The sequence below is a fragment of the Epinephelus fuscoguttatus genome, linkage group LG10 (genome assembly GCF_011397635.1).
Source record: "Epinephelus fuscoguttatus linkage group LG10, E.fuscoguttatus.final_Chr_v1".
Lineage (NCBI taxonomy): Eukaryota > Metazoa > Chordata > Actinopteri > Perciformes > Serranidae > Epinephelus > Epinephelus fuscoguttatus.
The window spans coordinates 17,882,261-17,902,879 of NC_064761.1; the positions used below are offsets into that span (position 1 = coordinate 17,882,261).

At 40.4% G+C, this 20,619-nt stretch overlaps 2 protein-coding genes across 6 annotated transcripts in view; both read left to right on the forward strand.

The window, feature by feature from the left end:
* Positions 1 to 7,345, forward strand: part of csnk1g2b (casein kinase 1, gamma 2b) — a 37,718-nt gene extending 30,373 nt beyond the window's left edge. For 2 of the 5 annotated variants that reach the window (XM_049587497.1, XM_049587498.1), the window contains exons 7-12: positions 987 to 1,071; positions 1,170 to 1,318; positions 1,908 to 1,991; positions 3,416 to 3,517; positions 4,818 to 4,924; positions 6,175 to 7,345. In XM_049587497.1, coding sequence (XP_049443454.1) covers positions 987 to 1,071; positions 1,170 to 1,318; positions 1,908 to 1,991; positions 3,416 to 3,517; positions 4,818 to 4,924; positions 6,175 to 6,229 — 582 coding nt within the window. In that variant the 3' untranslated portion in view covers positions 6,230 to 7,345. The remainder of the gene's footprint in view (positions 1 to 986; positions 1,072 to 1,169; positions 1,319 to 1,907; positions 1,992 to 3,415; positions 3,518 to 4,817; positions 4,925 to 6,174) is intronic. The other 3 variants (XM_049587499.1, XM_049587500.1, XM_049587501.1) reach the window with 3 other exon arrangements.
* A 139-nt stretch (positions 7,346 to 7,484) lies between these two features.
* Positions 7,485 to 19,292, forward strand: mfsd12b (major facilitator superfamily domain containing 12b). The gene is made up of 9 exons (XM_049587495.1): positions 7,485 to 10,710; positions 12,089 to 12,299; positions 12,958 to 13,090; positions 13,171 to 13,356; positions 13,656 to 13,748; positions 13,854 to 13,946; positions 14,099 to 14,272; positions 15,885 to 15,979; positions 17,948 to 19,292. Exons 1-9 carry the CDS (start codon positions 10,440 to 10,442, stop codon positions 18,081 to 18,083), a joined length of 1,392 nt encoding a protein of 463 aa, XP_049443452.1. The 5' UTR covers positions 7,485 to 10,439; the 3' UTR covers positions 18,084 to 19,292.
* The last annotated feature ends 1,327 nt before the right edge of the window (positions 19,293 to 20,619 follow it).

The following is a 20,619-nucleotide window of genomic DNA, read 5'->3' on the forward strand; positions in this document are numbered from 1 at the left end:
GTCAAAATCAAAGGTGTACATAGAAAAGACTAGAAGACACGACACCTCATCTGAACATTTGCTATGTGGGAGGAAGCTTGTGGTGGATGAATGTGAAGGATGTATGAATGTGGGGGTTGACGGGCGGCTCGGGCCAAAACAAGTTCTCACCTACACACAACATGACAGCATCAGAATACAATGAGGAGTAAAGTGACCAGATGGAGTGTAATGGTATACAATCCTGCAGAGTCATTTTTGTGTGAGAGGTTAAGAGTTATCCTCACCACCAGACTGCTGATGAGTGGACAAAGTTTTTCTGGTCTGATGAATCCCGTTTGGCTGTCGACAATAATAGACTCAGTGTGAGAACATCTCATGCATAGTTGAAAATGTCCAGGCCAGTGGGTGAAGTGCGACCATTTTGAATGCATTCAACTGGTATGAAGTGGGTCTTTTAATGTCTAAAACATGACACTGTGATGCTGAGGCATAATATCATAGCAGGCAAGAATGATCCACCATGTGACCCTAAGGAGACTTTCCACAAAATCATACTCCCTGTCAAATACAAGAATCCTCCTGGGATGGGTGGAAAAACATTCAGGTGACATGATGGACATGGACTGACCCCACGGCCTGCTGATATGAATAACATTTTTACTGTTGTGACAGTTATGTACAGTCGACTTTAAACATCGTAGTGCCTCAGATCTCTTTTTGAGTCACTGTCACAGCTTGCGGCAAAAGTGGTCTAAGATTGTACTGGTGACTGCATGAAAGTCTAGTGCCATGGCAGACAACTTTCACCAGCCCTCAGTGCTGTACGTATCTGTGTTATGACTCAAGAATTCAGAATGACTAACCAGAGGATTTACATCTGTTTGCAACTCAAGCACCCAATATATATCACATTTGAATATTACACCCATTCATTTACACTGCCTGCAGTTATGTGCTTGCCCAAAATTTGAGTGTCATATGTATTTTTCCCATCTCCCTTCTAGGCGGACACTTTGAAGGAGAGGTATCAGAAAATTGGAGACACCAAGCGAGCGACACCCATTGAAGTGCTTTGTGAAAGCTTCCCTGGTCAGTATAACCAACCAGTTTCCTTTTGTTTTCCATCTTATTTAATTTCTTCTTCATTCAACCAGATTTTTAATTTAACATATTCTCTTTTGCTACAGAAGAGATGGCCACCTACCTGCGCTATGTGAGGAGGCTGGACTTCTTTGAGAAGCCTGATTATGACTACTTGAGGAAGCTCTTCACTGATCTGTTTGACAGGAACGGCTATGTCTTTGACTATGAATATGACTGGGTCGGCAAATCACTTGTGAGTGCCTCTTAACGAAACCACTCATCCTCCCCCTCTTTTCCCTCTGAAATCATTTGATTGGACCATCGAGTCTCACGGCTGCAGTTGCTCAATTGCTCTCACTGTAATAATTTGTCACTAGATCATAACCGCTTCTTTTTGTAAAACCTTTTATGTGAAATTGCTCACATTGTGGGTGCTGAATTCGACACTGTAGTTTTCCTCTTCATTTCCTTTAAATGACATCTAATATATATATATTTCTATAATGTGTCAATGTTGGATGTTCATATCAAATGTGGCCAAAGTTTCAAATAATGACGTTAACATATGTTAAAGTAATCCCTGTGAGCAAAAACCTCAGGGTTCAGGTTTTTTGGGAGGGGGACTTAAGGAGACAGGCAGTAAAATGAGCATCTTAGACAGAGGGTGAATGCAGATGTTCCAGCACAAACAGCATGAGGAAAATGAAGTGTTTTTTGGACATTAAAGCATGTAAACATGTTCTAGTAGAAACCCAAAATACAAGTATGAACTGGAAACTGCACATAGTAAGCTCCTTTTAAATTGTCTTCATTCTTACACTGTTTTGTTGTGTTACCTGCAGCCCACACCGATAGGCCCTATCCCCAGTGACACGCCCCTGCAGCCCAGCAGCAGAGACAAAGCACAACAGCAGACCAAAAACCAGGTGAGGTCATCAGCATTAAAACACAACACACACCACACCCACCCACCAGTCTACCAACCAACTGACCGACCAGACAGACAGCCAGCCAACCAACCAGCCAACCTTGTCATTCAAGTTCCTGTGCCAGACTACTGTTGACACTTTTGTGTCCAAGAGTAATCAACTTCCTGGAAAAAAAATGGCTGCTGCTCAGTTCCACTTCTCCTTCATTCCTCCACCTGTCTACAGTCTGACAGCTCGGCAGTGACATCATCTCTCTTCAAAGTCTCTGTCAGACAATAAGATTTGTACAAAATTGATGCTTCACCAGTAAATAAACTGACATGCATGACGCAGGTTCTCCAGCTGTGACACAAAGCACCTTTTTCGGCTTCAATTTATTCCTCACACCTTGCCACTCTAAGCTCCAGTCATTGCATGCATGAGTTGAAAATGCAAATTGCATTGTTCATACCAGTAATGACAAGCTATATGCTTAGTTTGTGACAAAGTGTTAACTTTATTTTTTTTATTTTATTCCTTTTACTGGCATGCTATCCGAGCCTTGTCTTCTTTGTTGGTTTATCTGAGGGGTAAATAATTCAAGAGTTTAAGTAGACCATGGTTCTGAAATCCGTCTGATAGACTCAAAGCATGGTACCAATCATGTTGTTTTATTTGATGAGTCTGACTCATTGTTTCCCGTAAAGCCAGACATAGAGTCCATTAGATTTTATGATTGAGTTATTGCAGTGGACTCTAACCTCTTTTTTTTACTGCTCTCCATTTAACGTGATTGGCTTGGCAGCAACTTGCCACCTTTTTGAAGCTCACAAAGCCCCACCTCCAGTTCAGTGCTCGTTGCTCATGACTGTAAAAAGCTGCAACATCCTGGTTAAAACAGTCAGCTGCATCAAAAGAGAACGTGCTATTTGTCTGTGTAGTGTTTGTTGGTGGGAAGAGGATTAAATACATTTTTAGGTCTAAATGAAAGCACAATGTTTATAAACCAAAATTGAGCCTTTAGTTGAAGTAATGCTGCTATCTGATAAGAGATAATTGTCGGTGTTGTATTGAATATGCAGTGCTAGTTGAGGTGATCAAGGCTGTTTTCTTTTACTCCTGCATGACTTTATTAGTGTGTTGATCTGTGCTTCGCATAAATTTTTGCTTCCCTCTACTCCTCTATTAACATAGTTTGTCTTAACAAGCCTGCTTCTGCTTGGAAGATGTCTTCTATAATTTTTTTTGTTTTTGTTCCTTTTTTTCATTCACTCCCCTCCTCCTTGTCCCTCCTCCCACCGAACCTCTACCCTAACCCCACTCCCACCTCATTGCCTCACCCTCACCATCACCCCCGACCCTTCACCCCACAACCTTCCCGTCCCCTCCTCCTCACCACTTCACGACCACCTGCCTCAACCCTTTTTGCTCTTTGCGTCAAGTCGCCTGAGCCCAAAGGAAGTGAGTCTCAGCCCACTCCAGTGACCAATAAGGAGACTCTGGGGTCGCACCTCACAGCTGAGCGGCTGGGGGGCTCTGTTCAGGTACTGCTGCTGCTACTGCTGCTGCTCTTGTGGCTAATGCATGAAGCCACATAGTTCTGTATGTGTCTGACCCCCCCTCTCTCACACTGACCCCACATTTGCCTGCCTGTCAGGTGCTCTGTCTGGACTCTCTCTTGTGTGTGTGTCTGCATCACTGTTTGAATCCCTGTGTGTCAGTGCTTTGCTTGTTCAGTTTGCTTCATTCGCCTCATCTGCTGTAGGCAGCCCACAGGAAGGCCCATGCGAAGGTGACATACAACAGCAGCTACCATGCAAACCTCATGAAATAAAGGTTCTTAAATCATTAGAAAAATCACATAAAATAAAAGACAAGCCAAAAGCAGCAAAGTAGATTTTTGTTTTTCACTTACCTCATTTGTAAAAAAATAAAAATAAAAATACAACAAAAATAGCATAACATATTATTATTATTTTTTTTTTCTGTTTTCCATGTAATCATTATTTCAAAAGGCCAGTTATATATCATTAGAAACCAGAGGCTTCTGCAGTAAATATGGCACAAATCTGCCACCTGGTGTTGGCTTATAGAACTGCAGCTTTTGAAAGAGAGGTTCACCTTTTAATGTGTGTCCTAAAACAGTATCCACGTGCCCATTTGTACATGACAACAGGTTTTGTTTTGCTGTTATTCCTCCTGTTTTAATGCAAGAAGACATGGGGGATATTTTTTGGAGTCCTCGATATGCGAAATGTAATCCAAAGTTTATCTGAAATTAATGTGACATTTCAGCACTTCGTGTTTGTTAGATCAGGTTGGTCTTTTTTGGTATGGAATTCCTTCTTTGTGTTTCCACAGTGTTTCCATGCTGAGCTGCAGTGGAAGGATGGCAACACAGAGGGAATTTTTCAACTAAAAATACTGTAACTGTGAAAGCGTTTCACTTGATGTGTCAACAAACTGCTGAAACCTAATTTTAGCTTTAATTGAACTTTGGGACGTACATTTACACAGGTTGAGGGCTCATCTCTAACATTAGAAAAGGACCTGTTATGAGCAGTTTGAAGAGGAGGATTGCAGCAAGCAAAGCCTGTTTCAGTGTCCATGTGGTTCCTTGACTTTTGTTTTAAGACCAACACAGAAAAAAAGATGAACCTGCTCTTTAAACTTTGTGTGAAGTTGCTTTAGTTGGGGCATTCCAGGATACTGCTCTCCTTATCCGAGAGGGCAGTAGAATCAAGGTTACATATTTTTATGTGAATGTTCATCTCCACCCTGCAGTCAGCAGCTTGAAGTGAATGTCTTTGTGAGCAGTCTGGTGTCCTTTTTGTACTCTCGCAGGTGATGAGCTCAACAAATGGCGAGCTGAACACTGATGATCCCACAGCCGGACACTCCAATGCTCCCATCACTGCTCCCACCGAGGTTGAAGTGGCTGACGAAACCAAGTACGAAACAGCTGTCCAGATGCATAGAGGAGCAGTAGGGTTGGGGTTTAATAGCATTTTAATGAGTGCAAATCCAGTATAAATCCTTTTGCACTCCTCACTGAATCTCTTTAGGTTTAGCTTTTATTTGCAAAGACAATTGGGTGATTTCAACCAGTGAAAATAAAACCTTTGACCTTTAAACAGAAGGTTTACATACATTTGAGAGACCTGGCTACTCAGACGAACCAGGTTATACAGGTAATCTGAAAACACCTGTATAAGCATTAGGTACTGTACATGTGCGTATGCATGCAGCAGATAAGTAAACAGATTTCTCCTCTCCTTTAACCTTATGTTGGAAGCATTACTTACTAACTTTAACTCTAGTGGTGATAGAAGATGCTGCTATGTTGCTTCCTGACCTGTTTTATAAACAGCAGTTTACCATTGGAAGCCAATGCATTCAGGATGTAAGAGGCTACTTTGTGTTGGTTTCCATTTTAGTCTGACTTGGATGCAATTATTTTAAATACAAGAACACAATTATGCCTCCTATGCAGTCTTTACCGGACACATGCATACTTTTAAAAAGCAGAGTAGAAACCTGGTTACCTGTACACATACAATCCCAAGAATCCACTTTCTCCAGGAGCAATGTCATTAGGGAAGATGGGTATTTCTAATCTGCTACTTCAACTATGGAGACCAGGTTTCTCGTTTATTTGACATTTAAGCACAAAAACTGTGTTATGTGTTTGTTACAACCCTGAAAAATGTGTCACCAACCACCCAGCCAGATTTGAATGATTTAAAAAATCATCAAGTATACAAAATTAGCTTTCAAAATTGTGGAAAAATAGGCAGTATTCTCTGCTCTGAAATGCTGGGGGCGTGTCCACTGATGGAACTGAAACGAAGAATGAGCTGCTGCGAAGCGACGGCCTCTCGTTAGCAGCTAACACATTAGCGCAGTAACATGTACACCCCAAGTGTAAGAACGAGTGAGCTGCTTTTAAGGATGGCTACAGTGTATCATGGAGGCATGGTTTCAGGCCAGCCCAAAAAAATTCTGGACACAAAAACAATAAAAATAGTGATAGGAGTTTAGTGAATCTGGAAACCACATCCATAATTAAACCAGCTATTGAAACCCAACCCTAACAAGCAGTGTTCTAAGCACTTTGTAGATATACCAATGTCCCATTTTCATGGATGTGTGTTTTGAAATATCCACTGTTCCTAAACTGAAGTCTTTGTTTGTCCTGCAGGTGCTGTTGTTTCTTCAAAAGGAGAAAGAGGAAAGCCCTCCAGAGGCACAAGTGAAATAAGAGAACGGAGAGAACTTGAAACATTGTGGTCACTGTCAAGTTTTAAATGGAAGCAACTACACAGACCCCCCCCCCCCCCCATCCCTTATCTCTTTCCAGCTTCCCCCTCACCTCTTTATCCCTCTCACCTTATTCCCCCCATCACTCTGTACCCCCCCCCCCGCGCTCTCTTTCTCGTTCTCAGTGCTCCCTGGCTACTGGAGAGTTGAAGGAATGTTGCAGTCCTACTGACTCCACAACAGACTCTTGATTCCTTTATCAACGAAAAATAAACGTACCTGCATTACAACGGGGGGCTTGAGAAAAAGTAAAAAAGCTGTAACAATGAAACTCGAATACCGTGGCGTGAATATGAAAAAAGATACTGTTTGAAACAGTTATTGTCTACAGTAGATTCCATAAGAAGGCGTATTGTTCCAACAGTCAGCTGTTGATCAGGGGGAACCATTTGAGTGGTTCAAGTGAAAGAAATCTGCTCCTTAGGAATTTTTATTTTATTTTCTTCCTTTGGTGTGTGTTCTGGGATCAAGGTAAAGAGAAAGGTGAACTATGCTGTTGTTAAATCTGAGCGACACAGGAAGCATTTCATCTATAAAACAGAATCTGGAGGATTTTATGTTTTTTTTTGTTTTTTTTTTCCTTTCTTTTTTTGTAATTGAATCCTCAGTTTTCGAAGTCAAATCCCTACATTGAAAAACTCATTTTTATGTTGTAGTGTTTCTGGAGTTCAATTCTTTTCCTCACTTTGGCTTTCTTTTTGTCTGTCAACGTGGACTTTGTAGCACAGTCACTGGCCTCAGGTACTGTGGAAGATCGAGAGAAACAGATATTAAGCTCTCTTATTATTATTGCACTTTTGGAGAAAAAAAAAGAAAACAATTACAGTGGAAAACTTTAGGTTTGAAATTAACAATTAAGAAAACAACTTAATAAAGACTGATCTAGGAAGAGTCCTTCACAACGCTTATATCTGAGTTATGGCCGAAAAAATGTTGTCGATTTACATGAAAAGAAAAAAAAGATATGTCTTTCGATTTTTATTTCTTACATCAAAATAATTTACCAGGAAATCATAGTTTGTGCCTTTCTAAGTAAAATGTTTAAAGCTCAAGTGAGTGTCCCGCCATGACATTTTATCTAATCTGTCCCAAATGCTCACTGGATTACTCTGTGTGTGTGTGTGTGTGTGTGTGTGTGTGTGTGTGTGTGTGTGTGTGTGTGTGTGTGTGTGCCTGTTTATGTGTGTGTGTGTGTGTGCTCTCAAATGTGGAGGTTTTTGTATGTGAATATGTTTGATGATGGTGTGCACATCAGTTGCTCTCACATATAAGCAGTATACATCCCCTCATCCCCTGCTGTGACAATCGACACATCTGTACAGTGGTGTTTGGTTTGGAGCAAGATCGGGACTGTGCATGCGTGTGTGTGTGTGTGTGTTATGTGTGCGTGAGTGAGAGAGAGAGAGAGAGCTCCGAGAGACAACAACCCAAATCTGTTGGAACTGTTGCATTTTGTCAGGAGGTCACAGACAGACATGCAGCTCAATGAGGTTGACTTGTTTATGAGGTAAAGCTAATGGGCTGCTGTTTCTGAGCCTGAAAACAAATTAACCTTCCCCAAATTCCAAGAGCATTGAACTGGAAAAAAACATTTGCCCTTTTTTTGAGTCCCTAGCTGCTGCTAATAACCATAGTTTCGTGTAGGGTTGCAACTCATTACTTTCATTACCTATTCATCTGCTGAGCATTTTCTCAATCGATCGATTATAAACATCAGAAAACACCCAACAGTGCTCATGGTATTATCCAAGGCTTAACAGTCATGTCTTTAGATGTGTTGTTTGGTCTGATTAACAGTCTAAACCCCAAATTTGTTCAGTTTACTGGACCATTTCAAACATGACAGCATAAACATACTGAATGGGTCCTTCTGTATTTCCTGTTGGTATGTGTTGTGTTACAGTGTATGTGAATGACGTCAGCTGACAGGAAGTACACATGGACCCAGACTGTTGCTGAGCAATGCCAGTTAAACAGGACTAAGAAAAATAGTGAATTCTCACATTTGACAACCTGAAACCAGATGTTTGGGATTTTTGCTTAAAAAAATGACAAATGATTGAGTCACAAAAAAGTTGGTGATAAATTGTCCTTCAATTGACGATAATCGTTGCAGCTCTAGATTCATGTATTTTCTTTCTTTTAAATGTGTGTTCTTCTTTTTGTTTCCCAGCCAAGATAAGCTCTGTGTCTCGCTTGATGCTCTGTCTGTGTTTAAGATTGCTTAAATCAGAGATTGCAGCTTCTATGGCCTCCAGTTGTTTAAAGGAGTACTCTTGTATTAGGTTGGGGGACTCACAAGACACAGATTTCAAAAGGTGGTCATAACTGAAGCAGCAGGAGCCAAGAAATCCTGACTGGTATGGGTTCGATTCAGTGTAGAAAAGACTCCAGCACACTGTCTAACTTGCAAAAGTAATGATTTTATTGCTGCTGCTGAGAGGTTTCAGTGACTAGAATTTCATCAGGCCGTCATCAGGCAAATGAAGGCCTGGTCACTGAATTGCTTCAGCATTAAACAAAGTTTATTGGTGGAGTTTATTTGCCCCTAGAGATGAACCATCTTGTTTTCAAGGGGGTCCGACACAAAACATAGAACATACTTCATTATAAGGGACACAATCACAACATAAAACGTGCATACATAGCTCTCATTTACCAACCCACCCTCACATCATTCCCATAAGCCAGCAATACCCTCACATAATAAAATGGATGTATATGCCACAAGACACCTGGAGCATTAATATACTACTACTACCACCACTACTACAATAATGGTAACATGAATCTTTGCAGGTTAGACAGTGTGCCGGCACCTTTTCTACAAGTTTTATTCTTCTCCCTCTCCTGTGCACCTGTTTGAAAATAGATGTGCGAAGTTTTCCTTCGCTATGGGTTAAATCTCAAAAACACTGGGTCCTACATTTCCCATAATGCCACTGGATATTGTCTTTCATTAGACCTTTCCTGCCTCCTTAATCCCCCTTCTTTAAATCCATCATGCCAGGTTTAAAAATGTTAAAAAGTGTTGTGTCAGGCCCAGAAGGTGACGGGCGGGCTTCAGCAAAGCTCCCCCAGAGCTGAATACCTCAGCTTCATGTGTAAAGTCAGCAGAGTTTCCCTTTAAAACACCACTTGAGCCTCATCTTTATGATTCATTTAAGTTTAACTTTAGACTTTAAGATGACACAACACTGACTGACCTGTAATGTCACAATGTGTGATGACCATGACCACCGCAACATATGTGTCATAAAATGGGAACGGGAAGTTTAGATTGTTTTCCACTTTAAGCTTACCAAAGGGCAATGTTGCAAATGTATAAATGCATACTGATGGATTGAAAACAAATGACCTGACATCAGAGGCAAGTTGAGGTGCTGAAATTCAGACTTAATGTCACTTGAGTGTTAATTTCAACATGATTCACCCAAACACAACTACAATGGAGAAAATATGTCAAGTCTTTCCACAGCTAACACTTTGACTGCATTTAATCTGGCTCAGCTTTGTTTCTAAAAAGCTAATTGATTTGCAGTCATGAAGGAGAGATTTGTCTAAGCATGATTTAAAGGACTAAAGTGGGATCTGTGCTTGAATCACTCGCCACGTGAAGGACATAAAGAGGAACCGACTGTATTTGCTAACGGTATTGAAACTCACGAGTTTTCAAAGCCACTCATACCCACGGCTTTGTTGTTCATCTAATTAAGACTACACCGGAGGCGTATACATTGCAGAGCTGTATAATAACTACAAAGACAAAACAAATCTCCAGATGCGCAGAGGATGGCACGCAAAGCGGCTGCGCGCTTTTACGCGTGAAGTCGTCCATGTGTCTCAAAGTGCCGCTGATCGCTCAGAAAAGCTTTTGTTGGCGCATTAAAATATTCCTAAACCGGTTCAGCTGACCAGCGTGGGGACCCAGCTTGGCATAATCCATTACGTTGCGTTTATTATATGATTTATGGTTAAGGAGATTTTTTTTTTTTTTTTTTTTTTGGAGATGCTCAGACCAAGGTTGAACTGTGTTTTGCTCAACGTCTGTTAGTGTAACTATTTGCATTATGTATTTGTAAATATGACAACGACAGATCTTTAATTGTGAATAAAGGAAGTTTTATCACAGGAGTCCAGTCAGTCATGGAGCAGTTTGTGCCTGCTGATCGCTCTCTGTCAGTCTGCAGGCGGCTATGTTACGCAGTGGGACACTTTCTAAACGACCTGTGCGCCTCTATGTGGTTCACCTACCTGCTAGTGTACCTGCACTCCGTGCTTGGCTTCCAGAGCAGGTATGCAGGTGTGATGCTGCTGATTGGTCAGATAGCGGATGGAGTCTGCACGCCTCTGGTTGGATATGAATCCGACAGAACACCGTGCTTCTATGGCAGGAGGAAAACCTGGCATCTACTGGGTAGGTACCTGAGGTAAAAGTCTGCAGAAAGATGCACATAATAAAAGTGCTTATAGTCACTGGTGGAAGAATTACTCAGATCTTTACTGAAGGGAAAGTAGCAATGAGCCCACTGCAGTGCACAAATACTCACTGCATATAAAATCGTAAGTAAAAGTACAAAAGTATGAAAATGTACTCAACATGCTAAAATGGCCTGGTACAGAATTAGATTTTACATTAGTGACTACATCACTTTTAAATTTTGCTGTTAAAGGTGGATCTAATTTTAATGATATACTTCTATCATACTGGTATCATGACCTATTATAAAAGGCAATATAATTAAATAGTTGATTTATGATTTGTATCACAAATCTAAATCTGTAAAGTATCTAAAGTTGCCAAATAAATATGGTGGAGTAAAAAGTATAACATGTGTAGAGTAGTAGTATAAAGTACACTCTTATAAAAAAAAAAAAAAAAAGAATCATGAGGTTTGTGGATAATGCTCAAAATAAAGTTTTCAGTATAAAAACGTGTTTTAGTCTGGTCAAATTAAAAAAACAATTTTGAGTACAATGGATTTAAAATAAATAAATTGGAATAGCTAAAATAAAATAATTCGGCAATTAAATATAAACACAACTTTTGGATACCTATTAAGTTGGCTCAACTCAATTAGGTTTTTCAAGGTCAAAACAATCATGTCGGTTGTACTAAAAAAACAATGAGTTTGTCAGATTAAGAAAGGATTGACTCAATAACCCCAGAGTCTGAACTACGTATTTAAAAAAATGTATGCAAATTGTTACTTCAATTTTTTGAAGTCAAACTGAAGGATTTATTTTTTAAAGTGTAGCATAAAATGGAAATACTCAAGTAAAGTACAAGTACAGTAAAATTGTACTGTACTGGAGTAACTGTGCGAGACATCACTTTGTCTGACTTCATGGTTTGAGATGTTACAACTGCCCCCGGTCTCCCCTACTATTAATGTAATCTATAATAATTCATCATATATTTGTTAATGATATAAGTAGATATCAAATAAATGTAGAATAAAAAGTAGTTTACCTACCTCTGAAATGTAGTGAAGCAGAAGTTGCATAAAATGGAAATACTCAAGTGAAGTAGCCTGTACGATAAAATTGTACTTACAAAGTAAAAAATGCTTAGTTATCTCACTTTCGACCACTGTTAATGTCCTCACAGAAATGTTTTACTAACTTAAGAGGTGATGCCAAGTCCAAAAAAGCCAATACTACTACTCTTCCTACTACTACTTACGGTAATAGTAATAATAATAGTCATATTTGGTTTATGTGGTGGTTTTCTATGCATAGTATGATGCTCAACACTCTAGAAATACTAAAGTAATTCCCTCTCCATTTCCCAGGAACTGTTTGTGTTGTTGTATCTTTCCCCTTCATCTTCAACCCCTGCCTGGCCTGTAACAACAACACTCCTCAGTGGGCTCAAGTCGTCTACTTCTCCCCCTTCATCATCATCTTCCAGCTCGGCTGGGCAGCCACTCAGATCTCACACCTCTCCCTCATCCCAGAGCTCGTGTCCAGCGAGAGTGACAAGGTGGAACTCACTGCGTACAGGTGGGGTGACATCATCATCATCGTTATTAGGCATGATCTCAAGTATATACAAAATAAACCTTATAAGGGCAGAGACTGTCAAAAATGCAGTCTGAAAGAAGGTATATCCCTCTATAACTTTTGCTAGGAAAGTAGAAACTTCTCCATATTCACCAGTGTTATTAGGCAGCATCTATAGTATAAAATAAAATACTTGATGGTAGGGCAGAGTCCTTTTGTCAAAGTCATCACATGTGATTATAGCTTTCAGACTGGAATATTTCTCAGAATCTGAAAACCCAAACAATGGGATCTGTTCTTCCACTGTTTTTATTCTCCTCATCCACCCAGCTTCCTTCCCAGTCTCTCCTATTCTTTCCTGTCTTTAAAAAGTTGTCATCACTTCCTCCAATGCACTGTCCAAACTATAAGAGCAGAGTTAAGGAAACTGTCTCAGCTGAGCTAGTTGCAACATCAGATTCGTGTCATATTACACCACTGGAAGGAAACCAAAATAGCAGCCAAATTCCCAGTGAAAAGAGAAGTAACAAACTAACTCTGCCATTTCATCATGTCAGCCAGAGCAGCTCAAATCTCAAATATTACGGCAAAGACTCCTCCACTCCATTCCTTTCAAGTTGTAACAAATAATTCACTGTTGGATTGTCTCCTTGTGTAGGTATGCCTTCACTGTGGTGGCCAATATCACAGTGTACGCTGTGGCCTGGCTGCTCTTTCACTTCCAGGCTCAGCACACCGTGAACCCCTCCATCACAGACAACCTGGGCCCTGTGGACATCCCTCTGTTCAGGGTAAGAGGAGAGATGCCAGAGAGATATATGCACTCATGCAAAATCACTACTTCAACCCTTCTGTCCTGCTCGGTCTGTAGACGCTGGCCCTCATTATGCTGGGTACTGGAGCATTGTTCTCCTTCATATTCCATGTTTGCACAAAAGAAGAAGTGGCAGCCCCAGGGAGCGGGAATCAGCCGATCACACCTTCCTCCTCACAGGAAGCTGTGCCTCAGCCTGTATTCCAGTGGAGGCATTGGCTGAAGGAGGCATCTTTCTACCAGGTGATTCCTGAATGTGTGCTGTGTAACTTTCTGCTCAATCAGAAAGCTTCTCCTTTTCCTCACAGGGAATGGTGTCGTAACTCTGGATATCATTTGTTGTTGAGGTTAAATCACATGTAGTTTTCAACAGATACATACAATGATCTTAAACTGTACATTCCAAACGGCCATTCAAAATGTCAGTGTATTATAAACAGATATTTTTTTCATTAAAGCATGGAAGAAGAAAAACAAACAAACAAACTGAATTGGCCTTCTAAATCTTGAAATTTTGTTTCCTTTGTTTGACTTTCTACCAGGTGGCCTTCCTGTACATGTGCACCAGACTCATAGTCAACTTATCTCAGACGTACATCTCAGTTTACCTCACCAACTCGCTGATGCTACCGAAGGTAAGACCACACAGTGTGTATTCATACAGTGACTTGTGGAGCTCATTGTGTTTATGAAATGTCTGTGTTGCAAGTGAAATAGTAATTTCCGTCTTCTCTCTTCAGAACTTCATTGCCATCATCCCTCTGGTGATGTATGTCAGCGGCTTTGTTTGCTCTCTGGCCATGAAACCAGCCAGCAAGCTCATAGGAATCAGTGTGAGTCTCTGTTTAATGAGACGCATTTTATCATCTCCATTACCACGTGGGCTACAACACTCCCTTATGTTATTAAAATGTGTCTGTTGCATGATTAACTAATTAGAGATCTTAAAGAAAACTTGTATTGAAATATATCTGTCTCTTGTCAGACTACCTATTTGATCGGCCTGTTGCTGGTGATTGGCTTCGCCACCTGGGTGTTTGTGGACAAGAGCATGGGAGCAGAGAGCATCTACGGAGCAGCTGTGCTGCTGGGAGCCGGTTCAGCCACAATCCTGGTCATGTCTCTGTCCATGACAGCCACACTGATCGGGGAGCAGACGGTAGGTGGAGGGGTGCAGTTCATAGCTTTGTAGGAAAGTTGTTGCATGGAAGGAAATAAAAGAAAAAACTGACCAAATTCAAACATGTACATGAGCTGACTTTGTCAAGTGGGAGGAGGAGGAGGGGATGGTGGATGGTGTGACACTGAGGCTAGATGGCTGCAAAACTGCAGATCACTGTTAAAGACCAACAAACGTAAAATCAGCTGTTCTTAAAATGCACTTTTCCAGTGGTGATTGGGCCACCAAAAGCAGGTGATTTTGAGAGAGACATTTGCAGCATTTCCAGCCACAACTGTGCCACCAAAACTGAGTATTTTAAGCCAAAACTTGACTTTTCCCTACCATAACTAAGTAATTTTTGTGCCTAAACATAACCACACGTTAACCAGAGTCGTTGAAACATAAAGAAACATAACATTTTAAGATATCTACGACATAATGAGTTACAAATGTTACATATCCTTGGTTTGACAAATGCCATAAAAAAGGCAATACCAATAACAAATTGATCCTAGCAACAAGTATTGTCTGTGTATCCAAAGCCTGACACATCTTATTCCTCTGTGTCATAATGTCTAATCCTCTTAAAAACATATCAGTGATTCACACTGTTGCACTGGGTGACATCTTTATTCATTATACTGCACACAGGCACAGTTTATTTAAGGACAGTCCCACATCCACTGTCCTGCTGCTGCAAATACTCACACTTGAGCACCAAATGTGTATTAATCCGCTGCTGAAAATAGTCCCCAACAAACGCACATTTTACTTCTGCTTGAGTAACATTTGCTAAAACCCACAGTGCCCAGTTGTTAAGGTAGTTACTGAGAGTTTTTTTTTTAAAAAAAGTGAAACTATAACTGTGTGACCAGTTTTTAAAAATGTGTATCAACAAAAGCACTTGTGACTGAGAGCTAGAATAACAAAGAATAACACCAGCATTATCATTTGAGTGCACTCAGTGGCTGGGTTGACAGTTACAGTGGTCTACTAGTGTGCCAAAAATCGCCTTTGAAAAAGCTAATATACAGCCTATCAGGGAACAAATACTAAATCACATGCCGCTTCAAAAGTAAGTTTTGCTTTGTGGTTAATGTTCAAGATGAATAAGGTCGAGATAAACCTCATCACAAGGCCCAAACAAACAGCCGACTTTTTGTTGTAAATGTCACATCAGAATCAGCCGTCCGGTCACAGGAGAGTTAAGTGAAGATCTACAGCTTGATAAATGTGTGTGTGTTGGCATACTTAGATAACCAAACCAGTCAGTCTGTTCTCGTGCCACTGGATCACAGTCATGTTTGAAGATGCTTTCTAGGAAAGCTGTCAGCTGTGAACTGAAATGGGAGGGTTTGTAGTGGTGAGCTTGTATGGCAGCACATTTTACTGCTGTCACGTCTCCTCTCATGTCTGCCTTTCCTCACTCACACTGTCTGAAAAGAGATGAATGAAACTGCTGGATAAATGCTCACAGAGAGTCTATTGTGTGTCTTATTCACAGAGAAGAATGCTGTGGAGAATTATATGGAGATTTCAGATAGATTTCATTCCTTTGTGCTTTGCTGCAGCGACTGTTATAATCTTTGATCTCTGTATTGTTTGGCAGCAAAGTGGAGCTTTTGTTTATGGATCAATGAGCCTCACAGACAAGGTGGCTAATGGTGTGGGGGTCCTCCTGATTCAGAGCATACGGCCATGCAGGTGAGTCTCTCTGTGACTGACACTCCTCTGCCCTTGGTGGTCCTTCTCACTGACACTCCATTAAAATGAAAGTTCGGCAGAAAGCTGCTTGAAAAGACGTGGGCATTTCGCAGGGACAAATCTACCACAGAACACTGTTTTCACTTCTCTCTTTGGCCAGAATACAAGGGAATCCTCAACAGCTTAAATGGTGACAGGTGTTTTTTAATATGCCACATTTTCTTCCAGTTCCTTAAAGCAGTAGCTCCCAACCTGCTTTTGGCTTGTGGGCCCTTAATTTAAAGCAATATCTTTTTGGGACTCTTTGTTGCAGCGAGGTTGTGTGTCTTAAAGTTTTATTTTGAGTATTTCTAGAGGCCTGAAGAGATAAAATTGAAAAGGTTGGGGAAAAAAGTCAAAGACATTTTTTTTGCGTACCAGAATTTTGTCCTCTTTTCTACCTCGTCACATATTGACGTTTTGGTTGTGGACTTTCCACATCCGACGTGCAAGGTACCCTGGGTGTGTTGGTTGTTGATGTTCTGAGACACCATGTCAAGTTCTCTTTTTTCAAGATACACTTCCGTTTTCACAGGAAATTTAAGTTTAAGTTTACATACAGTCTCTTTCACAATAAACACACTATGACGGTACAACACAAGTTTTTTTCCTTCAACAACAAACACACGTGATTAGGTTGAGGCATCAAAAACACAGTTAGGTTTAGGCAACAAAAGCATGGGGTTAGGGTTAAGAAAAAAGAACAGGGTTTGGCTTTAGAATCTCACGGGACGTGCACACTGCTCTCTCGGCTGAAATTTAGTGTTTGTTGGACCCTTCCACCGCAACTCCCGCCCCACTCAGACTTTTGTAGCCTTAACTTTCGTCTGTCCTTCTGTGCTTCCCCTGATGCCGCCGGGTGCCGTTAAACTATATGAGCAAATGGCTGCATACCATGCTGACGATGAAGGATGTTTTATTTCGTTGGTTTCTGACGCCGCAAGTCACTGCCCAAGTGCCGTATTTCAATGACTTCAGAGTGAGACCGTGCTCACAACCCCTTCTGGGGACAGCTGCTGACATAGATTTTTCCTCTGTGCCACTGACCTCCACTGTTCCCTAAAACCTATTAAAACACATCAGTGAGCCACATCATTGTATCTGCTGACATGTTTCTTCATTACAATGAACGTGGGCACTGTAGTTTATGTTCAGTTCAACGCACACCGTCCTGCTGGCTGAAACAATCACTAGAGCACCAACTATGTATTCATCCATGTCTGAAAATAGTCCTTACCAAAATTTTCTATTTACTCCCGCTTTTTTTTTTTTTTTTTTTTTTTTTTAAAAATTCATTCAAACAAACTAATTCATTTTCCGTAACCGCTTATCCTGTTAGGGGGATGGAGCCTATCACAGCTGACATTGGGTGAGAGGTGAGGTACACGCTGTACAGGTTGCCAGACTATCAGAGGACTGACACATACAGACAGACAACCATTCACGCTTACATTCACACCTATGGCTGATTTAGAGTCACCAATTAACCTGCATGTCTTTGGACTGTGGGAGGAAACCGGAGTACCTGGAGAAAACCCACGCTGACAGAGGAAGAACATGCAGACTCCGCACAAAAGGGTTCCCCCACCTCGGGTTTGAATCCTCCACCCTGGGTTTGAACCAGGAACACTCTTGCTGTGAGGCGACAGTGTGAACCACTGCATCACCATGCTGTCCAGCTGTTATAGGGAATTATTAGACTTTAAAAGACATGAAATGATGTAAATAGGGTTTGTTTTTAAATATTTACATCCTCAAAGGAAACCAATGGATTTGCAGCTGAATGCCATAGCAGTGTGGTATCGAGAGATGTGTTTGGTATGGGTATTTTCACGTTATTTACTGTCAGTACGAATAACACTTTGCTGCTTTTTTTGGTCACAGTTCAACAAAACTTGTCCCCATTGTCTTCTCCTCTCTCCCTAACAGCACGGAGGCCTGCTGCCCAGACTGTGTTTGGTTTTACCGTGACGTCATGGTGACAGTAACCGGGGCTGTGGCCGTGGCTGCAGCACTTTGCCTGTTCACGCTTCTAATCCGGCCAATCAGGATACGGAAAAGTTAGGGTTCAACATCTGCACAACACTAACATGTCTCATATCTGTGCACACACAGAAAACAACCACTTATGTCAGACTGAATAACCCACAGTGCATATTTCTGTTTGAATCCACCATTTCAGCTGCATACAGAGCACACTTGTTTTAAAGGAGCTCAAGGATTATGCCTTACTCACCAATCTTTCAAAATATTTTGGCGTACTTTACTTTTTGTTCATAAATATTTTGAGGGGGAAGGAAAGCCTTTGTTGCTGGACAAGGGAAATGGCCCCGAGGATGAAGCCATGCTACCACCCAGTGTATGAATCTGTAACTACACTGTCTCCTGGAGGGGCATGTAGGCTTTTAAAACTGACGGTTACAGTGAAGGTTCCTCATCAGAGAGGAAGCTTGTGATCATAGAAGGATCTTTAAATGCATAGATAGATTTAGAAAAAATGTAGAAACTGAAATCATAGTCACACAGACTCAAAAATACAAAATATGCTATTTCATATAGAAATCTAGAAATCAAAGTTAAGGGCAACTGATGATAGATAGACCTACATATATACATTCATACACACATACATGAGACACTTGTTGGAAATATAACACAATCCAATCTCTGCCTCGCCTTTCTACTGTGAGTGAAGCCAAATGTTTTCGTTGACCTGGCAGCGATTGTGGCGCTGATCCAAGGAACTGAACTGGGTGAACTTGACACTTCTTGTGTGTGTGTGTGTGTGTTTGTTTGTGTGTGTGTGTGTGTGTGTGTGTGTGTGTGTGTGTGTTTGAGTGACTGTAAGCAGGAGTGTTAATACCTTCCCGGACATTATTCTTTGTACCACTTGCTTTGATCATTTTTACTGTAAGAGAAAAATAACCAAACATTGGTTGGTTGGGAAAATGATTCTGAAAATAAAATGTACACACACATACCTGCTCTGACCAAAGGGAAAACTACACAGCAGAGACACTGACAAGACACAGGAACTAAACTGAACTTAGTTTTGATTCTTTTATAATGTTGCATTAATTTAAAATCATGTTGTTATGTTAACAAACTGTACATCTTTGTTTTTGTTCTTTATTTTGTTCATTCCTTGGTTATGTTTGTAGTCTTTGTCTATCGTATGAAAGCTGCATGTTTGGATTTGAGCTACCTGATCATACCTGTCCTTCAAGAGGCAATGAGAAAAATGTTCAGAAAATGACTTCAAAACCCATTATCAATAGAGGACACAATTTTGTTAACTTTATTCTTCTTGTAATGGAAATTGTCATTTTTAAAAATTTGCTGTTTCAACCATCATTTGTGAGTCCTGAATTGCCTTGAGGGAGTACTGGTTCACTACAGAGCTAGTATTTCACTGTTAAGCTTTGATTTGTCACCTTCTCTGTGTTAATCAAATAATATGATATTTGTTGTGTCAATTTTAGGGTTTCATTTTATGTTCATGGTCACCCTTTTCTGTGCAGCCTCGTTCTTTTTTATCCAAACTAAGAAAACAGGTTCATTCTTGTCCAGTATAGCTTGTGAGGAAATCAGAATGCAGTGCAGTTATTAATCTCATAAAGACGGCTGTACAACCTTATGGAGGAATGCAAATGATTTTATACACTTAAACAAAATTGTAAAACAGTGATAAGAAAAATAAATACAAACTGTAACAGAGGCGTGTGAGAAACAAGAAGAAGATCTTAGGACTAGTGAGGACAAAATAAAAGGACAAGGACTTACGTTAAATGAGACATTAGCGCTAAAAGCAAAAATCATATTTGTCAACTTTTCTTTATGTAAAGCAGGCAACTTTTTTTTCAGTTAGAAAATCTGTACCATGTGTGGTTTCAGTGATTCCATTATGATGAAGTTTTTCTCAAAAATAATAATGAATGAATGAATGAATCAATCAATCAATCAATCAATCAATCAATCAATCAATCAATGTTATTTATAAAACCCAATATCACAAATCACAGTTTGCCTCAGAGGGCCTTACAGCATACGACATCCCTCTGTCCTTTGGACCCTCACAGTGGATAAGGAAAAACTCCCCAAAAAACCCTTTAACGGGGGGAAAAAAATGGTAGAAACCTCAGGAAGAGCAACTGAGGAGGGATCCCTCTTCCAGGATGGACAGACGTGCAATAGATGTGGTACAGAACAGATCAGCATGATAAATTAACAGTAATCCATATGACACAATAAGACAGAAACAGAGACAGAGGCAGAGAGAGATGCAGGACAGACGGTAATGATAATAGCTTACAACAACATTAATTAAAGCAATAATATTATAATAATAATAATTATGGCTATTGTAGTACAATATGTTGAAAGTATCTTACAAATGATTTTAACGTAGAATTATAACGTGGCATGAAAAGAAAATACTCAAAGAAACCTTTAATTTGTATTTAACTACTGCTACTACTTGAGTAAATGTACTTCGTTACATTCATCACTGCTTGTAGCTGGAAATGACTGAACTGCTACTCAGGGACTATATTGTCTGGCGGAAGACCATGATGACAATGTCACGCATTTATTTTTTGTGA